The 21,006-nt window shown below is 41.7% G+C and overlaps 1 protein-coding gene across 2 annotated transcripts in view; it reads left to right on the top strand.

The window, feature by feature from the left end:
- Positions 1-242: 242 nt before the first annotated feature.
- Positions 243-21,006, top strand: part of capn15 (calpain 15) — a 54,210-nt gene continuing 33,446 nt past the window's right edge. Inside the window, exon 1 of one of the 2 annotated variants that reach the window (XM_036580623.1) lies at positions 243-528. Coding sequence is in view for 1 of the 2 variants with exons in the window: in XM_036580615.1 (XP_036436508.1) it covers positions 11,540-11,814 (275 nt within the window). In the remaining variant the exon portion in view is untranslated. Of the gene's footprint in view, positions 529-11,496; positions 11,815-21,006 lie in introns of those variants that run through there. The other variant, XM_036580615.1, reaches the window with a different exon arrangement.

Genomic DNA, 21,006 nt, shown 5'->3' with positions numbered 1-21,006 from the left:
ACCGTATACTATGTATGAACCATTTCATCATGCAGGCAACCGTTAAGCATGCAAACGGTTCTATATAGAACTCACGGTTCTAAACAGAACCTTTTTTAAGCGTGTACAGTTTTATGGTGTAAACACACACAATCATGTAAATGCAAAAAACACGCTCCAGAGTAGCGTTCTACTTAGGGCCCTAGGTAGTGGAGGAGTGTGCGGATTGGAGCGCGCCCCTCCCTCCCTCGCTGCCGTGCTTCCTTCCTGGGGCTGTTTGAGGTAGCGTACGGGATTAATGCAGTGTTCGGAGAGCAGCCCGGAGAGCAGGAGCGGAGGGAGGGAGAGAAACGGAGGGAGAGAAAAAGACTAAAACTGCACTTTAACGCACTGAGACCGGCGCGCGGTGCCATGTACGGGCGGAGAGGAGGGCGCGCGGCGAGATGAGGAGCTGTTTGATCGCCCCGCTCGCGAGGACGCGCACGAATAAGTTGGCTATTTTGTATCGCGGCTGTAAAAGTTAACCGAGACAACAGAGCCCTCATCCGGGTAAGTTCACCAGCTTTACCACCCATAAACAGAAAGGGAAAGAGAGGAGGAGAGAGGGAAGAGGAGGGAAGGGAAGAGAAAGAGAGAAAAGGAGAAGAGACTCTGTTTTGTGTTTAGAGGAGAGATGAAGCTGGAGTTGGCTTCTGATTGGACTTCTACGTTCCACCTTAAATGGGGCAGCAGTTACATTCTGGCGCCTGAGGCTGAGAGTGTAACTGCTGCCCCATTTAAGGTGGAACGGACAATTCCAATCAAAAGCGGAACTGAACTTTATTTACACGTTGGTGTTTACTCGTCCTGTGTGTGTGTGTGTGTGTGTGTGTGTGTGTGTGTGTGTGTGTGTGTGTGTGTGCGCGCGCGCGCGCTGCACTTTAGGCCCATTAAAGTTGACTTAAGGTGGAGTTTAAAGACCCAAAGGCCGGTGCTGGTTCTGAACACACTGAGAGTCCCCCCTCAGTCCGGAAGGGTGTACTGATTTCAGCACAGCTTTGAGGAATCAAATGTGAAAATGGAACTGTACACGCCCCTTTCACACCTTTCACACCTTTCACACCTGGCACACCTGGCTAGGGATGTGGGCAAGGGTGCCAGGGGAATTCCACCCATTTTTCAAAACTTCCTACATGAATGGTTAAGATGTAAACAGAGTGGTTCAGAGTGGTTTGGTGTGAAACACTCCGTTCTAGAGAATCTTACAGAGTCAGAACTGTTCACAGTGGTGGTGATAGGAACCAGACGTCCACCTCTAAAAGCTCCTCACAGAAAGTTCCTACATGAAATGGTTATGAATTCACTGCCTGATGACTGAGACACTGTTTTATGATAGTTTTAGAGAACTTTTGAGAACTCCATTCATGGTGGAGGGATACATGCAGGGCGCTGTGAGGCAAAATAGTCCCCAAAGAAAACGTATTATTTCAGATTTTCCACTATTTTCATCATCATCATTCCATATAAGCTCAGAAGACTCGTGTAGGTTCACTGGTGGTTCTGGATAGTAAATAAAATGTCTATATCTGTGTTGTAGTCATGGCGACCCCTGGTTCCTGTCACCACCACTGTAAAGACATCTGGGCTATTTCACACCAAACCACTCTGAATCACTCTGTTTACATCTCTCACAATGAGTTATGGGGAATTTTGAGGAAATGAGTGAAATTGTCCTTTAACCAGTATGTGAGTGCTGAAATCACTATTCGCATATTCATTACGTTTCATTGCTGGAAGACAAGGAAAATCTACAGGCTTACGATTCAGGGAAACGATAGTTTTACTGTTTAACAGGCCTGTAAAGTGTGACTGTATTCCTCGTATTTGTTTATGCGTTGCCATGGCTGAGATTGAGAAAGCGCAGTTTTATTGCTAACTAGACTAAACGTTAGCCGCTCTGGCTGATGTTAGGTGGTCATGTTGTCTGCTGATGAGAAAAAACCTTGTGTAGAAATTATTAAATCTCCATCACCGTCCAACACTGAGTGTGTTTACAAGCACTTAATAATCCGATAACTGCAGAAAATCAGCTGCTCGCTTATTTCCAGTACCACCATCTGTTTTCACACATGCTCAGACTGAGAAATCTGAAAGAAATCAGAGTAAGAGTTTACATGCACTGAGAAATCTGATTACTGAGCTAAAATGCAGCCTCTTTAAATAGTCAGTCTACAGTAGTTTAGTCCAATTTAGTCCAATTTTTGTTTTGCTTTTGTTGTCGCTGTTTTAAATGAACCGAATGTCAGTTCAGGAGCTCATACGAACACTCAGATATCAAAATTAGTCGGAATGCTCATCCCTCCTTCCGGAATTAACGTCCGTCCTGGATAATCTGACTGGACTTTGGTTCATGTACCAATAACTGACGTAATTAATTTCTACTTGACCATTTTACAATGTTTCTCTATCCTTTAGAATTAAATAGACTGTTTCTGTTACTGAGCCTTCAAGAGAGACGTATGTAAATGGTCTCTGCTCTGATAGGCTGCCCTGTATTATGCTTCATTCTAAAATCAGTCCAGACTGATTCGGACTGTATGGACTGAGGTGTAAACTATACTCGAACCCTATGTTTACACACTACATCAAACACTTTCTTTTTGTAAAAAAATGGGAAAATTTGGTTTTGTGTAGCACAAAAATCTGGGAGCATGCAGAGAAATGCATTCGAAAACGTGTTTTATTATTGAAAAATAGTGGTAGGTTTCTGTGATGTGTGAGTAGCGGAAGCTGCCTCTTCAGATGAGCTAACAGAGCTAACCGGTACAACACTAGGTACTAATGAGGACTCTTCGTATGATTCCACTATGTGCCGACATTGTTGTTTCTGGGTCTAGCTAACATCAGCTGGTATAGTTATCCTACACACTTAAAGATGGTTCTTCAAGGGTTCTTTAGTAAAGGCAGTGGTTCTGTTTAGAACAATATATATTTCTATATTAATTCCATTTGCATGCTTAAATGGTTCTTTCCATTTATTTGTATACGGCTCTGTATAGCATGAAAAAGCGTTCTGCTATTGTTACAATGCCAGCTTGTAACAATAGACGAAGCCTTTTTGGTGCTATATAGAACCCTTTTCAATAAGGTCCTACATAGAACCCATTACAACACATTCTCCATCAATCTCAAGAACCATTTCGCCATGCAAAGAACCAATTAGGCATGAAGTGGTTCTGTGTAGAACACATAATTCTAAATAGAACCATTGCCTTTACTAAGGAACCCTTGAAGCACCATCTTTTTAAAGTGTGTAGTTCTCACAAAATCATAAAACCATCAAATGCATCTGGAATCAGAACAGCTGTTAAGCCATTAACTAAAACACAGAACACATTACAAAACCACCAGGAACGAGCAGACACGTTTAATGGTTTCCATGGTTATTTATTCTCAGCAGGGCGTGTACTTAGCAACGCACACAGCATTTCATAGCATGACGGAGATGTAAGAATGTGTTTGTGACATTTCAGTTTATATATATATATGTGTATGTGTATGTGTGTGTGTGTGTGTGTGTGTGTATAAGAAAAAAGAAATATATACACCGACTCTAAATACGTAGACATACAATGATCAGGCATAACATTATGACCACCTCCTTGTTTCTACACTTACTGTCCATTTTATCAGCTCTGTCCAATTACAGACCATTGGGTCCATGGGGGTCCTAACCACTGAACTGTAATTGTAGAACTACAAAGTGCACCTATATAGTAAGTGGAGCTGATAAAATGGACAATGAGTGTAGAAACAAGAAGGTGGTCATAATGTTATGTCTGATCGGTGTACAGTTGGAATAGCCAGTAGTGCCACCTTTAAGAAAAATACTATCAGAAAATTATGCATGAGTTTCATTGAACATTTCCCACACTGCACTTCACTACATCCAGGTAAACAGGACTAATGGTGCAGTTAGTCCGTTTTCTAGAAGTACTGACGACATCTACAACTCAGAAAAGCCTGTCCACTTTATTCCTGCGTCCTGTGATACTTTGAGTAGTTTCTGGATAGAACTTCTTGTGAAGTCTGTATATCACTGCTGTCGGATCAAAGCATTGTATCTCCGATTTGATAACTTTACAACAGAAGGAAAAACCTACTTTATTTTTAATGTAAGTCAATTGAACCAGAATTTTTTCCAAGTCATTTTGGGTCGTCTGTTTTGGTCCATTCATCATGAAACTTACATACAGTGTAAAGACCAACAGGCATTTTCAAATTATGTCAAAAAACTGAAAAACGACAAAAATGGAGATACAAGGTTTTGTTCCGACAGATAAATAATAACATCCTAACACAATAGAAATGTTGGAATAGATAAAAGTGTAAGTAATCTTTACTGTCGGGTTGGTTAAATGCTTTTGTGCTGATCGGTTTTTCAACAGAAATCTGACCCTGTATGAGAGAAGCGCTTTAGTCAGAGGATCCTGTTTACAGCTACACCGATTACTTATGCTAATAAGCTAATAAAACTTTTCCATTTTGTTAACACTCTGAAGTAGAAGCTGAAACCCTAAACCAGTGCCGTTACATAGCGATTTGTCATGAAGAAATCTATTACTTTGTTTATTTTCTTTGTTTTTAGCCAGTGCTAAGATATTGCTCCTCATACAGTATGTTAGCACTAAGCTAGCGGGGTTAGCTCAGCATTTTGTTGACTTTTAATGTCAGGTCCAGTTTAAATACAGACATTTTATGCTTGCAGCAGGCTTTTCATAACATTTGGCTTTGTGTGTCGCGTTTTTAAGTCTTTCTGTGAAGGATTGGACTTTTAATTATTGTAGCATTAGCCTGTTAGCTGGTTAGCTTTCTGCTACCTGCTCAGCCTGTTGTCGTGAGGGCAGAATATCCAGTAATAAAGAGAATATACCGTGTAAACCAGTTGAAGAGAGTCTGTTAGGAGCGAACAGTGACGTTCAGCTGGCAGTTCATCGTGTAGTTGGATTTTATGTACGTGGACTTCAACAATAACAACTTTTTCAACAGTAACTGGGCTTTTTCAAGCAGTGATAATGAAGCTACGTTCATACGTCCTCTGAAGTTCTGAACTGTCCTGTTCTTGCTGTAGTTGTAGTTTCACTGGGCTGTAGGGAACGCCGCAAATCTCCCAGAAACGCTTCAGGGACATTAAACAGGACATAAACCAGTGACTTTTACATGTAATCACACGTTATTTATCTTGGCTAAAACTGTAATGAACAATAATTCTGTTTCCCAACCAGATATTTTAGCCATAATCTCGAAAATGCAGCTGTCCTATGGCGCAAATAAGGTGGATTATGATATATCGTGATGGAATTTATCGATCATTTATTGATAATTATTGTTATACAAGCATGTTTGTACTATATGCATTTCGCTGTTGTCGGAACAAAATCTCATATTTCCAAAATGGTAACTTTACACAGGAAGGAAGAAGGAAGGAATCTAATTTACTTTTAATGTAAGTCAGTGGAACCAGACTTTTTTCCAGGTCATTTTGGGCTGTTTGTTTCGGTCCATTCATCATGAAATTGACACACAATGTAAAGAGAAACAGGCATTTTTATATTATGTAAAAAACTAAAAAACAAAAATGAAGATACAGGGTTTTGTTCCAACAGCAGCGATATGCTTGTGCTGCTGTCAGTACTGGCATAAAACCGTAAGTTAGTGCAAATACATAGCAATGCTTTATGTAGGAGTTTAATGGTATGTTAGCGCCAAGCTAGCGTGGTTAGCTCAGCGCTGTGTGGATTTTGCTGTCAGCTCTAGTTTAAATAAAGACATTTTGAGCTCGTAAAAGGCTTTTAATAACGTATGCTTTACTTTGTGTGTCCCAGTTTTTAGGTTAGGCCTGAGTCTTTCTGTCAAGGCTTGAACTCTGAGTCCTTTATCATCGGAGCGTTAGCCTGCTAGCCGTTTAGCTCTCTGCTAACTTACTCAGCCAGTTATAAAGAGAATAGAGAGCGTAAACCTGTTAGTCTGTTAGCAGCAGCCAGAGATGTTCAGCTGGCAGTTCATCAGCTGGATTTTATGAACGCAGCAGTAATAACTGGGCTTTTTTGAGCAGTGATTATGAACCTACAGTTATAAGTCTGCGCTTCTCGAGAGGTTTATGGTCGTAACTTTCCTGTCTTTCTGTAGTTTCAATTTCACCTGGTTGGAGTGACCACTGCAAACTGCACAGTCTCCCAGAAAAGCTTCAGAGACGTCTAAGGGGACATAAAATGATAAATTTACAAGTAATCACACATTATTTGACTTGGCTAAAACATTAGTGAACAACCCTTCCATTACCCAACTGGATATTATGGCCATTATCTCGAAAATGCAGCGGTCACATGTCAAAAATACGATGTATTGTGATGGAATTTTTATGCTCGTACTGATGTATGTTGGATTTTGATGTCAACTTTAGTATAAATGTGTACATTGTAAGTTCATGACAAGCTTTTAATTACATTTACTTTGTTTTTTGTGTGATCTGTAAAATACAGGGTTCATGAGATAAAAATAAGATGGATTTTGACACATTCTGGTGGAATTTATCTCGATATGGATAATTATCATCATATTGTCCAGCCCTACCGTATTCACACTCTCTCTCAGAAGACTGGGCTTTTTTCTGCAGAGCTTATAAAAGGTAGTGGTTGTGATTTTTGTGGTTTATTTTTGTTAGAGGGCGGCGCAGCAGGAGCTAGAACGGTTCTACTGGAGAACCTTTATTTATCAGAGTCAGCGTGACCTGTGCAGAACAGAATTAGGGCTCTGTGGAGTCAAGAACTCTCCAAACACTGACAGCATCAGAAATAGAATCTAATCCTGAATGTGTGTCGTTACACCCGTGTTACACACCTCTATTCAACCACGCTTCTCTTTTCTCTCCCTCTCTCTCTCTCTCTCTCTGTCTCTGTCTCTGTCTCTCTCTGTTCTCTCTCTCTCTGTCTCTCTCTCTGTTCTCTCTCTCTCTGTCTCTCTCTCTGTCTCTCTCTCTCTCTCTGTCTCTCTCTCTCTCTCTCTCTCTCTGTCTCTGTCTCTCTCTGTTCTCTCTCTCTCTCTGTCTCTCTCTCTGTCTCTCTCTCTGTCTCTCTCTCTCTCTGTCTCTCTCTCTCTGTGTTCTCTTTCTCTCTCTCTCTCTCTCTCTGTTTTCTTTCTCTCTCTTTCTCTCCCTCTCTCTGTCTCTCCCCCCCCTCTCTCACTCTGTCTCTCTCTGTTCTCTCCCTCTCTCTGTCTCTCTCTGTCACTCTCTCTCTCTCTGTGTTTTCTTTCTCTCCCTCTATCTCTCTCTCTCTGTGCTCTCTCTCTCTCTGTGCTCTCTCTCTCTCTCTCTCTGTTCTCTTTCTCTCTCTCTCTCTCTCTCTCTGTTCTCTTTCTCTCTCTCTCTCTCTCTCTCTCTCTCTCTCTGTGCCTCTCTCTCTCTCTCTCTGTCAGGTGTTGCTGAGTAACAGGTGACTGAATCAGATACTGAGTGTGTGCTGCAGTGATCACACGCTGCTGCCCGTCATCGTACAGTTTCTCTTTCCCTTTTTCCTTCCCTCTTCCTCATTCTTACTCTCTCCCTCCGCCCCCTCTTTTTCCCTCTTTTCCCTCTCTCTTTCTCTCTTTTTCCTTCTTTCTTACTCTGTCTCTTTCTGTCTCATTCCAGTTCTTTCTCCTTCCTCCTTTTCTCTCTCTCTTTTCAGTTTCTCTCTCGTTCTTGCTCTCTCTCTCTGTATCTCTCTCTTTCTCATTCCTACTCTCTCTTTCTCCCTTTCTTTTTTTTAGCTTTCTCTCTCTTTCTCTTTTCTCTCTCTCATTTCCATTCTTTCTCTTTTTCCTTATTTTCTCTCTCCCTCTTGCTTTCTTTCTCTCTCTCTCTATTTCTCACTCCTGCTGTCTCTTTCTCCCTTTCCTTTTCTCTCTTTTTCTCTCTCTTTTCTCTCTCTCTCTTTCTCATTCTGTCTCTTTTTCCTTCTTTCTTACTTTCTCTGACTCATTCTAGTTCTCTGTCTTTTCCGCTCTTTTCTCTCTCTTCAGTTTCTCTCTCTTGTATGTTCAGTATCACCTGTTACTCAACACCTGCCACACAGTCAGAAAGGAGAGAGAGAAAGAGAGGGAGAGAGAGGGAGAGAGAGGGAGAGAGAGAGAGAGAGGGAAAGAGAGGGAAAGAGAGAGAGAGAGGGAGAGGGAGAGGGAAAGAGAGAGAGAAGGAAAGAGAGAGAGAGGGAAAGAGAGAGAGAGGGAACGAGAGAGAGAGAGGGAAAGAGAGAGAGAGAGAGAGTCTGTGCACAGCGGTCACTCAGCAGCTGTTCACTCCTGAGCAGGTGTGTGTTTGTGTGTCAGCTGTTGTCAGACCAGTCGGGGTGGTTGTGGTATTTCCTCACAGCGTTACTGGAATAACTGCCGTGACATTTACATGCGTATCAGTTCATGTTTTCGGGAATTTTATCATTTCATCACATCTGTAGGAGTGCCATCCATAAATCGCTGACCTCGGACCTCCTCTGGGTTTCACTGATACAGCTTCAGCCGGCTGATAGTATCGTGAATCACTGACAGATGGCTGATGGCTGTCAAGTTGGACGATTTGAATGTCCGATAACGAGCTGTCTGCGGCTGTAAGATGTGCTGAAGTCAGTCGCGACGGTCTCGTAATCTTTTTTAAAAACGTGCCGTGTTTTTAACTCTTTAGGGTGGAGCTATTGGCCCATCAGGACGTTTGACATGGCCCACCAGAAACTTAGCCTAACACCACCCCCCTCACCCAGAGAGAGGACAACATATTCTCATAATATATGGAACTCATTAAAACCTTATTTTGTAATTAAAAGTTGTATTTTTTAAGGATTTTAGTAAGAATACAGTAGAATTTTGAACAAATACATTTAAAAAAAATCAGTTTGAAACCTGCCGATGTTCCTAATTTATGCTTTATTTTGCCTTTTTTGGCCCTCAGCCCACCACAAAGTCAGTGTTTGGCCTTTGGGTTTAGAACCTAATCCTTTGTATTGTTTAGACTGTAACTTGGTGATATTCTCCTGTCAAGTAATGTATACATGACAAATAATATGCAGATGCAATTTCTGCAAAACCCAAAAATTTGTTTTGTTTTTTTTATGTTTTGTTTTATGGCAAAAGCAGATAATTCCAAAGGTCATTTCATGTTTCAGAGTTAAAGCCATTTAATGGATACAGGTTTCTTTTAAATGCAGTATAAAACATTCTTTAACAAGCAGGTAAAGAGCTGAAACTATGTAGGGAGAAGGGAGCCGTTTCAGATTCTGCCTAAAACAGCTGGCAGTGCTGCATCACTTGACCTGAATATTGCATGCTGATTGGCTGAATGGATTTATCAGGTTCTGCTGGAGAACAGCGCTGGCGTATGACCGTTTCTGCTATAAAATGTGAACTTGCAACGCCCTGATAATGGATAAGAACGGCTTTAGTGACTAAACGTGTTCAGGGTTCAGAATATATTTGTGTGTGTATATATACATGTATGTATGTATGTATGTATATGTATATATATATATATATATATATATATATATATATATATATGATGATTTTACAGTACGAACTACCAAATAAGGAAGAACAAAGTTAGCCTTTAAAGCGCTTTCTGACCACTGACAAAAGCACTCTATAATGTTCACTACAGGAAGTGTAGGGGGCGACATGGCTTCTACTGTTTCATTTAAAAAGCTCTATATTGTTAATATGATCATTCTGAGAGTGTTGGCTGAATGCTGGGTTTCCTCTCTGAATCTGTACAGTAGAGTGTTGTTTGTTGTGTGTTATTTGTTAACTCTCTAAATGTTCAGCTTCCATCAAGAGTTGTTGAGTATCTGATCAGCTGGGAACAGTACATATAGATTATATATATATATATAAATATATATATATATATATATATATATATATATATATATATATATATATCACATAATGAAACGACAGAATTTATCACACACATATGTATATATATATGTGTGTGTGTGTGTGTAATATATATAGTGTGTGTGTGTGTGTATTAATGTATGTTTGTGTGTGTATATATGTGTATATATGTATATATGTGTGTATTCATAAAACAGCAGCACTGGTTCCCTTCAGTCTCTCAGTCAGACAGGATTCTTCAACAGAGCCCTGTTCTCCGCTGCCTGGAACCTCGAGCTGCTGCGCATGCGCACTGCTGACTCGCAGTAATCCTCGCGAAAGCAGAGCAGCATCAGGGAGAGAGAGAGAGTGGTGAGAGAGAGAGAGAGAGAGTGGTGAGAGAGAGAGAGAGAGAGTGGTGAGAGAGAGAGAGAGAGAGAGACCTTATAGAGAAGAAGAGGTGGGGGGGAACGCTCTCTCTCCCCCCCTCAAGCGCGCGAGACCCGCATGCAGGACGCATTTTTTGGCTGGAGCTCGCGACGGAGGATAAGCGGCATCTCGTGCAAAGCGAAAGGACGGACGGGCACGCGCACGCATCTTCCTCTGCAGGAGGCTCTGGGAATCTGTAGGGATATTATCGCGCGCGCACACGCGCCAGGGAAAACCCGCCGGTTTATATTCGTCCTTCGTTTGGCTCGGAGAGCGAGGCTGCACGAGATCTGTTTTCCGAGGAGCGCGAGGAGGCTCCTTCTTCCCGCAGTGCTAGCGGGGCTAATGCTAAACACAAACGCGCGCACACACTACACGGAGGCTAATCTCCACAGCAGCTGCGGCACCGAGAGGAGCCTCGCGCACACCGGCGCGTCATACACTGCACGAGAGACACGGGCGGAGAGGGGACGCAGGCGCGCGCAGCGGAGGGGGTCGGAGGCTAATTTGGAGCGCAAAAGTGGGCCAGAGAGAGGAGGCAGCATCAGCCGAACGGCATTCTGGGAATACCGTCTCTTACGAGGAGGGGGGGAGAGAGTGGACCGGAGTGGACGGAGGAGTGACCCACAGGCAGTCGCTCTGTCAGCCTGAGGGGTCTGTCCTTCAGTCTGAGTGATAAGTCTGGCTGTCTGAGTGGTCAGTCAGGCAGTTGGTCTATCCAGCAGTCTTAGATGTCTGTCCAGCAGTCTGAGTGGTCTGTCAGGTAATTAGAGGGGTCTGTCCAGCAGTCTTAGTGGTCTGTCCAGCAGTCTAAGTGGTCTGTCCGACAGTCTAAGTGGTCTGTCAGGTAGTTAGAGGGGTCTGTCCGGCAGTTTTAGTGGTCTGTCCAGAAGTCTTAGTGGTCTGTCCGGCAGTCTTAGTGGTCTGTCCGGCAGTCTAAGTGGTCTGTCAGGCAGTTAGAGGGGTCTATTCAGCAGTCTGAGCGGTCTTTCTAGTAGTCTGAGAGGTCAGTCAGGTTGTTCGTGGGGTTGGTCAGGCTCCCTGAGTGTCCAGCAGTCTGAGGGGTCAGTTCGGCAGTCTGAGGGGTCAGTTCGGCAGTCTGAGGGGTCAGTCCAGCATTTTGAGAGGTACTCCGGCAGTCTGAGGGGTCAGTCCGGCAGTCTGAGGGTTCGGTCCGGCAATCTGACAGATGTGTCCAGCAGTCTGAGTGGTCAGTGGAGGCTATGCTGTTGAGGCCAGTGATGTATGTATGAAATGGAGACTGCTGGATCTGGACTGGTTGAGGAGAGGTTTGAGAACACCTGACCGTAGTGCACGTGCTGTTTCTGGCAGTTCGGTCATCGTGGCGATGGGCAGTTCGGCGTCGTCTTTAGCGACGGAGACAGAGTCGGAGCACGGCTTCAGCAGCGCCGCGTACCCTCCGGCGCCCCCGGTGGGCTGGATGAGGAACAGTCACAGCAGCCCGGTGTGGGGGAGCACCTTCATCACCCGGCAGCAACATCCCATAGCACACAGAGAGCGCAGGTAACATGTGTTTACATGCTGAGGTGGTCCACTAGTCTAGACCTCCAGAGAACCCAGACATTGAAAACCATGCAGTACCATCACTTTGCCTGATGAGTGTGCTGATGAGGGCACTGCTGGCATACATGACATTAGCATCAGCTACCTAGCTGCCTAATGTAACCCTATTAAATTCTTTACTAACCGATAACTAAAGCTGTCAATTAACACGCCTCCATACTATTCAAATTTATGATCTGGTGCATTTATTGGTGATGTAATAGTGCTTCGTCCTCGCTTGGGAGAATAAATCATTTACCTAAATTGTGTTTCTACAAAGTGTTAGCACAAAACACGCCAATGTTAGCCTGCTTAGCTGAATGGAGCCAAGGATGTTTGTCATGTTTCGGTTTAAAAAAAGGAAACGCGGAAGGCCTGGACTGGTTTGTTGTCCAGGGAGCGGACATTAGAGGGAACTAATGATCTCTTGGGATTAATTTATTCTGCTTGCCATGATTCCTGTATCTAGGGTTGACACCTTAGCCCTGTAAAATTCCTGGATACTTAATCAGTGGCTTCCCAAACAAATTTCCCTACAGTGAGGGTGAGAGTGACCCATTTCCTTTATACAAATAGCTTGACTTGTTGAAAAGAAACACCTTTACCTTCTTGCTTGGATTCCTGGACATTTTGTGGCCAAGAATGGAATGATTTGTTGTCCTGGACAGGCAACAAAAACCTGGACAATACAGGAAAATCCTGGACAGGTAGCAAATATAGCTGTATCAGACAGTGCCATGGTCTCTAGGCCTGGTTCTCGCAACAAGCTTGGACTCTGTGGTTTAAATAGCTGCGTCTGACTGATACACATGTAAGCATTTATGGGACACATGGATAAAACCAATAGCTTGAGAAATTCATACGTGAAACAGCATTCAGCACTGTTTTAGCCAGGGTTTACAGAAGCTGCTGCATGCTTACATGTAGGTTCGTCCATATATCTTTCAGTTCTGTTTTATGGTTCTTATTGAAAGTGAATGGACATCCCAGACCTATAAGCCACTGTTAACCTACAGAATAGAATAGGCTCACTAAAGCATATAAAACGGTTTTAGTTGAAACAAAACCACCAAAAATTTAATTGTTAATTGGTAATGCTAAATGTTTGACAACACCACCCACTGCGAGACTGAGTCACTTCCACAATGAAACATCTTCATAGCTAACTCTGCTAGCTCAGAAAAGCTAATACTAGCTAGCTGATGTTGGCTAATGCTTGCTACCTGAAAATTGCTAACCCTTGCTAATTCAAAAAAGCCAGTGATATAGCTGGCAATAGTTAATGCTAACCAAGTAAAAAAAGCTAATGCTAACTGTGCTGACTGTTCTGTTGGTTTGTTCTGCTGTGAGTGAACAACTAGACTCCTTTTCTCTTCTTGTCTGCAGAGTAAAAAACACTCAGAACGGAATCATCATTATCTTTTTAGTGCTAGGATACATGCTACATTAGCATTAGCATTGCTGACTTTATCCTCAATTAGAAGAGCAAAGAATTTGTCAGTTATGTGAGCTTCAACTGGAAGTGTTATTTATGTTTCAGTCTTGGTGGAAATTAATTAGCGAGTGACCCAAAACAGTAAAAACCTGAATTAATAATGATTCTAACCTCTTTTTTTTTTTTTAAAGATCAGATCAAACATAGCTGTGTGTGGAGAGCTTATCTGTGTTATAAGTCCAGAAATCCAAACATGAAGTTAAAGGTGTTTCTTTTTATCAAGTCAAGCTATTTTCATGAAAGAAATGGGTCGGATTACTGAAGCATCTAAAATGCTTTTATTTGAAACACTGTTTTACTGTGCTGACAACACCACCCGACTCTGACACTGAGTCACTTCCACAATGAAAACATCTTCATAGCTGACTCTGCCAGCTGAAATTACCCACTTAGCAAAATTTATCTGGCCCACTGGTTGCCCACATTCTTGGTTTGCTCTGGCCCAATATATGTCTGGGTCCTAGGCCCAGATCTGGCCCACACACTGTGAAATGAGTAGAGCTAAAGGATATGGCACAAATTTGGCCCCAGTCTGGCCCAACTACATTGTTGGTTCACAACATTCACACCAGTATTGTCCCACAAATGTAGACATGAAGCAAAACCATATAAAACTGTCTAGGATCTGGCCCAATTCTGTACCACATGCCTAGCATTTACCCAGTAGTCCAACACTCACACAGGAAAGCCAGAATTGGCCCAAAACTGTCTGCTGTCTGGGTAGTTAGTGCTAGCTAACTCTGCTAGCTGAGAATAATACTAACTAATACTAATACTAGCTAGCTGATGGTAGCTAATGCTAGCTAGCTGAAAATAGCTAATGCTAACTAACTCAAAATAGCTAATACTAACTAATTGAAAATAGCTAATGCTAACTAACTCAAAATAGCTAATGCTAACTAACTTTGCTGCCTGTTCTGTTGGCTGTTGTTCTGCTGTGAGTGAATATCTGGACTTCTTCTGTCTACAGAGTAAAAAAACAGTACAGAATCATCATTATTATGTTTTTAGTGCTATACATGCTACGTTAGCGCTAGAAGAAAGAATTTCTCTGTGAGCTTCAACTGGAAGTGTTATTAGTGTGTCAGTCTTGGTGGAAATTAGCAGTGACTGACTCAAAGCAGTAAAAACGTGAATTAATAATGATTCTAACCTTGTTTTTTTTTAAAGATCAGCTCAAACATGCCAGCTGTGTGTGCAGAGCTTATCTGTGTGATGAGTCCAGTCCAGGCGTTTCTGGTGTGTGTTGCTGAGTCATGGGGTATGGTGGCCTGTATTGATCTTTCATATGGACGGACTGAGATCCTAAACATTATTTATTAATATACTGCACCACTACTCCACCATCTGTGTGCACGTGTTACACTGTGTGTGGGTAATGAACAGAAGTGCTCTGTGTCCTCAGGACAGCTGCAGAGACATCAGGACTTCGGATATGTTTAAGGGGTGTGTGTGTGTGTGTGTGTGTGTGTGTGTGTGTGTGTCTGCGTGTGTGCACATGTTGCACTGTGTGTAATCACACACCATTAAATGACAATGGAATGTTTATGTGTATTTATATTCATTTTTCTTACAGTGGATTTAGTGTGTATTTTAATCAATACGTAAATGTTTACTGCAGAGAAAAAAGGCTTTACATGTCATTTGCTCAGATCGACTAAGGCTTTGGCCAGTACTGTGTGTATCATCAGAAAAATCAGATTTTATTCAGCACTTTGGGAGACGATTGGTCAGCTTGGGTCACTTTCAGACAGAATTTTATCAGACTTTTGTCAGGTTCAGACTTAAAACTTGCATTTTGGATGTCTATATTTTATAAGGCTATTTTTTGGTTTTAAATAAAAAATCAGGCCTGCTTAAAGTGTTTGTGTGTGTTTGTGTGTGTGTGTTTGCGGTACAGGGTTTAATATGTTACACTAGCACACAGAGTAAATCAGTAGCTAAACACTTTATAATGAGGAGCTTGTAAATATTAACCACTAACTCTAATAAGCTGTACAATCAGCTGAGGTTTTATTAATAAAACATGTTTTCGTATTTTAGCTTCAGGTGCTGTAAATGTTCAAAAAACCAAGCCTACAGCCGTACGCTAATTAGGCTGAAGTCCGTTTTCCCCTTTTTTGTTGCTGCTTTTTTTCCTCCCTGCAGTTCAGTGTCTGTCTGTTCATTAACTCTTATAGATACTCAAATATTAAAACTAAGCTGGGTGCACAAAACAAGACTAACTTTCTAAAGATTTCTAAAATTTCAGCTAGAAAGCGTCAAAAACCCCCAAATGTCACCTCTTATCACGAGACAAGAACAGTGCTAAATTTACTCTGGAGTCCCAGGTGGTTGCTAAGGTGTTAGTTGGACGTTTTTTGTGTCCTATTGGTTGCTAAGGTGTTGCTAGGCTGTTACTATGTCATCTCGGGTGGCTGCTAAAATGCTGCTATGGTATTCCAGGTGGTTGCTAAGGCATTGTTAGGCCATTGCTTTGGTTTTCCAGGTGGCTGCTAAGGTTTGGCTAGGCCATTGCTTTGGTATTCCAGGTGGCTGCTGAGGCATTGCTAGGCCTTTGTTTTGGTATTCCAGGTGGTTGCTAAGGCATTGTCAGGCCAATGCTTTGGTATGCCTGGTGGTTGCTAAGCTGTTGCTTGGCTGTTACTGTCTCATCTCATGTGTCTGTTAAGGCATTGCTAGGCCATTGCTTTGGTATGCCAAGTGGTTGCTAAGGCATTGCTAAGTCATTGCTTTGTTATCCCAGGGGGTTGCTAAGGTGTTCAGAGCAAGAGGTAAACTGGACCTGAGCTGTTTGTGTTTTTATGTTCTCACGAGAAGCGAAAAGGCAAGCTTTGCACGAATATGTGTTTGAGAAATGCAGATATCGCAGTGACAGCTGGATAAATATTTCACTACAAACTGGGACTTGAAATCATGAAGACAGTGCTCTGACATCTGGCTGTATATATTATGAGCAGTATAAAGTCTCTTATTAGGCCGTGTTCAGAGAGCAGCTCCTCTGCCTTAGCGCTCTGCTGCACACACGTCTCTTTACCTCTTCTTCTTTCTCCCAGCTCTGTCATTGGCTGTTTCCTGAATCACTCCTTCCGTTACATCTCTGACCATCATGCTCTACAGGATATGTGAGTGTGAAAATCAAACATGTATGAAAACATCAGCAGCTGAAGGAGCTGCAGTAGATCTGGAAGCTGAAGACCGACTTTTTTTGTCCTCACATCACCACATCATCCACACTGTCAGTCACTTCTGATTGCGCTTCTGACCCGGAAAATCAGTTCAGATTGGGAAAGTTTGTGAAAAGGGACAAACTGGGGTTAAAATCGGGCCAAAAACGTAGTGTAGGCCCAGCTTTAGTCGCAGTGCACATCCGTAGGCTAGATCCATTGATTTTATTGGGGTTACAAAATACTTACTTAAAGTGCAGTAACATTAATTTTTGTATATATTAAGCCAGCATTATCAAAAGGGGTGCATTAAACTTACAAATTATAAATTGTTAAAAAATAAAATATTATCTCGACACGACTAAAAGGGGCAAATTTGTGATCTTTCAGGTGGTGCAAAAAAGACATTGCTGTGAATTCTGGTGTTGCTAACCACTGCTATGATATCCCAGGTGGTTGCTAGGGTGTTGCTAGGCAGTTGCTATAGAATCACAGGTGGTTGCTAAAGTGTGGCTATGCTGTTGCTGTGGTGTCCTGTTTGATTGCTATGGTGTTGCTGGGCCGTTGCTCTGGAGTCCCGGGTGGTTGCTAAGCTGTTGCTAGCCATTGCTATGGTATCCCAGATGGTTGCAAGGGTGTTGCTAGGCATTTGCTATAGAATCCCACGTGGTTGCTAAAGTCTTATGCTGTTGCTGTGGTATTCCATTTGGTTGCTAAGGTGTTGCTAGGCCATTGCTATGGTGTCCCAGGTGGTTACTAAGGTGTTTCTAGGCTGTAGCTATGATATCAGGGGGGTTGTTGAGGTGTTGCGAGGTCAGTCCTAGGTGGTTGTTAAATGTTTCTTTGCCATTGCCATGGTTTATTAGGTGGTTGCTAAGGTGTTTCTAGGCTGTAGCTATGGTATCCAGGTAGTTGTTAAGGTGTTGATAGGTCAGTCCCAGGTGGGTGCTAATATGTGTGTATGTGTTCTAGTGAGTCTGTATGTAATGTCTAAGAGGGGCAACGTGGCAGATGTCCTTTGTGACATCATTAGTGGCAGTTATAACCTTCCAACATTATAACTGTGTTTGAACGAACGCAGTTTGACGGTACGTGAGATCGATCCCAAACGCACAAGGGCGCTCTTCTCTTATGGAGTCTGCAGTTTTGCAGAGTTTTGGGGTTTTAGCCAGCTAAGAGTAGAGTAATACAGTAAGAGTAATACAGTAAATAATAGCAAGCTGGCTTTGTCAAGTCAACTTAACTCTCTGGGGTCTGAGGGCATTTTCCTGTTTTCTGCTTATATTCTTAAATTCGCCTTTAAAGACTTTTGCATGCAACATAATACCCACATATTACATATTAAAATATTCAGAATAATCTCATCTCCCTCTATAATGAGGCCCTTTCGACCTGGAGCTCTGTGTGAAGAGATAATTCAGCCCAAAAGCTGAAAAAATGAAATCCAGGTTTAGAAATTCTTAAAATCGCTTGTGAAAAGACAGCTTTACTCATGTGGACGAGTTGTTTTGGTGCTTGAAATGTGTTTACCAAAGACAGAAAAGTAGCAGAATGTATGAAATGAAATAGTAGATAAATGTTCTCCTCATTGCTGTTCTCCAAAACCTCTGCAGCAACTTCAGCAGCTGCGAGGGGTTAATTACTGTAAAATTAAGGAAAATGAATACAGTGATAGAACTGTATTAAGGTTATATTTTATATATGTGGAAATGATGTCCATGTTTGAATGAAGTCAATTCAGTGCAGCGCTTTTCTGGTTAAATGAAAAGTAAAGTAAGTAAAACGTTTCATGCTGCTAGTCCATAGTTACTCATTTATCCGTCCCTCACTGCAGGTTACTGATGAGTCTAATGATAATGAAGCTAGTCAGACAGCACAGCGTGAGGTGAAGCTATGGGAGAACAGTCTTTAGCTAAGTGACAGGCTAACCTGCTATACCATTAGCACAGTCTCATACTCAGCATGCATTCACCTCAGATGGAACCCAGCCTGCATCATTAAACACACACATGTAGCGAGGGCTGAAAGGAATTAGCTTACAGTACAGACGATTATGGTTCTTTGATACTGTACGCACTTAAAGATGGTTTAGAACCATGAGTTTAATATAGAAGTACTTTCATGCTTAAATGGTTCTCTGCATGGTGAAATGGTTCCTCATATTGATGGAGAATGTGTCGTTTATGGTTCTATATAGCACCAAAAAACAGTTCTGTTGTGATGTCCAGCATGTAACTATAAAAGAACCCTTTTTTTTGCTATATAGGAACATATATAACACACTCTCCATCAGTCTAAAGAACCATTTCACCATGCAAATGGTTCTATATTGATGGTTCATGGTTCTAAACAGAACCCCCCTTTACTAAAGAACCTCCTGAAGAACTATCTTTTTGAGAGTGTAATATTGATGTTTTTTTACTGTTTTTTAACATAAAAATTGAGTGCTGGCTGCTTCTGTAAGCAAAACCAACTCCTCTGTGATTAGCAGCCGATCAGAGATTACCTTCAGATTATAACTGATTGGTAACTGAGCTGATGGCAGATTTTAACAAAGTAAAACCATTTTATACAGAGTAGCAAAACTTCTGAGGAGGTAGGAGAACTTCGTTGAGGAGGGCTAGCTGTCTCACTTTTTTTCACTGGGGTGGAAGAAAGGTGGCTTCACATGAGTTTGGCACTGCCTGCAAATTTGAATTCATTTACCATGTTCATCTCAGCATCGTTTGACAGGCATTAAACGAGAGACTTGACGAGGGAGGATTTACATTCCATTTTAATGCGGATGGTTCTCATTATCAACATCAATTCCAAATGATGCTGGGCAACCATAGCGTGCGGATTTCAGGAGTGTCATCATGAACTTGATTGAGGAATCGGATCAACTCAAGCCTTATTTTACCTGTTAGCTAATAAAAAAGGGAAAAACACGGAGGTGCTGTTTTCTGTTACCCGAGTTTTTTCATTACTGAGATGTGGATTTGAGCCACATGGTTGTTACTGAGGCGAATTATATATGTAGGTAATTCACTCCAAATTATCACTGAGCAGACTGTAAAAATACTGTGGTCAGTGCAGATTCATACTGGATTAACATCCCAGACCTAGTCTGTAATTACAAAATCCTGCCCCTCCCCAGATCAGAGTGTTCCAGCCCCAGCAGGGCTGAAGTTCCAGTACTTTCAGTTTCTCTTTGAGCTTCGGAGAAAAAACACAGCAGACAGGAAAACTCACAGACTCAGTGAAGGTATTGTGCTGGAGTGTGTTTGAAATTTCCATTATCAAAACACTGATTGTGACTAATGGTGGGTGATGTGATGGTATGTTATCGTTCACTGTGATAAACTGCTAAATTGTGGTTAGCTCCAGCTGTGAGTAACTGTGGGGTTAATACTGTGTGCAGCAGCTCTAACTGCTTTAGAAAGCTGGACAAACGTCTAAAATCAATTATAGACTTGGATACGTTCGACTTTACAGCCTCAAACACGTTTTTGTCTGTTATGTTTATATTTACTGTAAACTGTGGTGTAAATTGTGCTGCTTCTACAAAGACTGGATGCTAGTTATCCACCCTGGAGCACAGCCAACCGTTACGTTTACCACCACTCTGATTCGGTCTGTTCATTGATTTTTTTTTTTGTTTGTTTGTTTGTTTTTTTTTTCAACTTTTACTTTGTTTTCAATAGTTCATTTTTTGCAGATGTTTGATTTGCACTTGTCTTAATGTGGTAACTGTGGTAACTAAACACCCCGCTGACTGTTTGCCACTGCCGTTCCCCCCTCAGACCACCCAGATTACTGTTCTGCATACAAGATCTAACTACTTTTTAATCTCCTCAAACACATTTTAAATTCACAGAGACTTTTATTTTAGAAAATAAACTTAGACAATCAACTGAGAGAGAACAAATAATGAGTAAGCCTGATCTAAAATGATTTTATAGAAAATGTTGTTGCTGACGCTGAGCTGGATTAAAATTATTTACTAAACTAATTTACAGAGTTTAACTAAAGAAAGAAAGGAAGGAAAATCAGTAAATTGGCCCATAGGTGGAATTTTTTGTCTAACTACTCCAGTGCCAGCTTTTATTTATTTATTTATTTTTACCAAGTGTGATTTTTCTTATGAAGAACATTTTTACAGTTGATTTTAATGAATAATGAGAGGGAAACATAACAACAGCATTTTAACCAGTCTCTGATTTTCATTACAGTTAAAATTAACGTGTAAAATCTTAGATTTTGACACGTCATTATAAGCCTGTTTATTTTTCGGTGCTGAAATTTCGGTTCATCCTTAGTAACATTCTCTCTGTGTTTCCCAGCCTTGGCTGAGCATTAGAGCTCTCTTTAGTTCAGTGTCATCAAAAGTAAACCTGTGAAGAACATCAAACACCACAACCTGCAGTATGAGCACTGTGTGAGGACCGAACGTCCTCATGATGATAAGACAACATGACAGTTTGTACAAGTGAGGACATTTTTCTGGTT

This window comes from Colossoma macropomum, unplaced genomic scaffold (assembly GCF_904425465.1).
Source record: "Colossoma macropomum unplaced genomic scaffold, Colossoma_macropomum, whole genome shotgun sequence".
Taxonomy (NCBI): domain Eukaryota; kingdom Metazoa; phylum Chordata; class Actinopteri; order Characiformes; family Serrasalmidae; genus Colossoma; species Colossoma macropomum.
The sequence above is the reverse complement of the archived record's forward strand: the minus strand, read 5'-3'. Positions and strand labels throughout refer to the sequence as shown.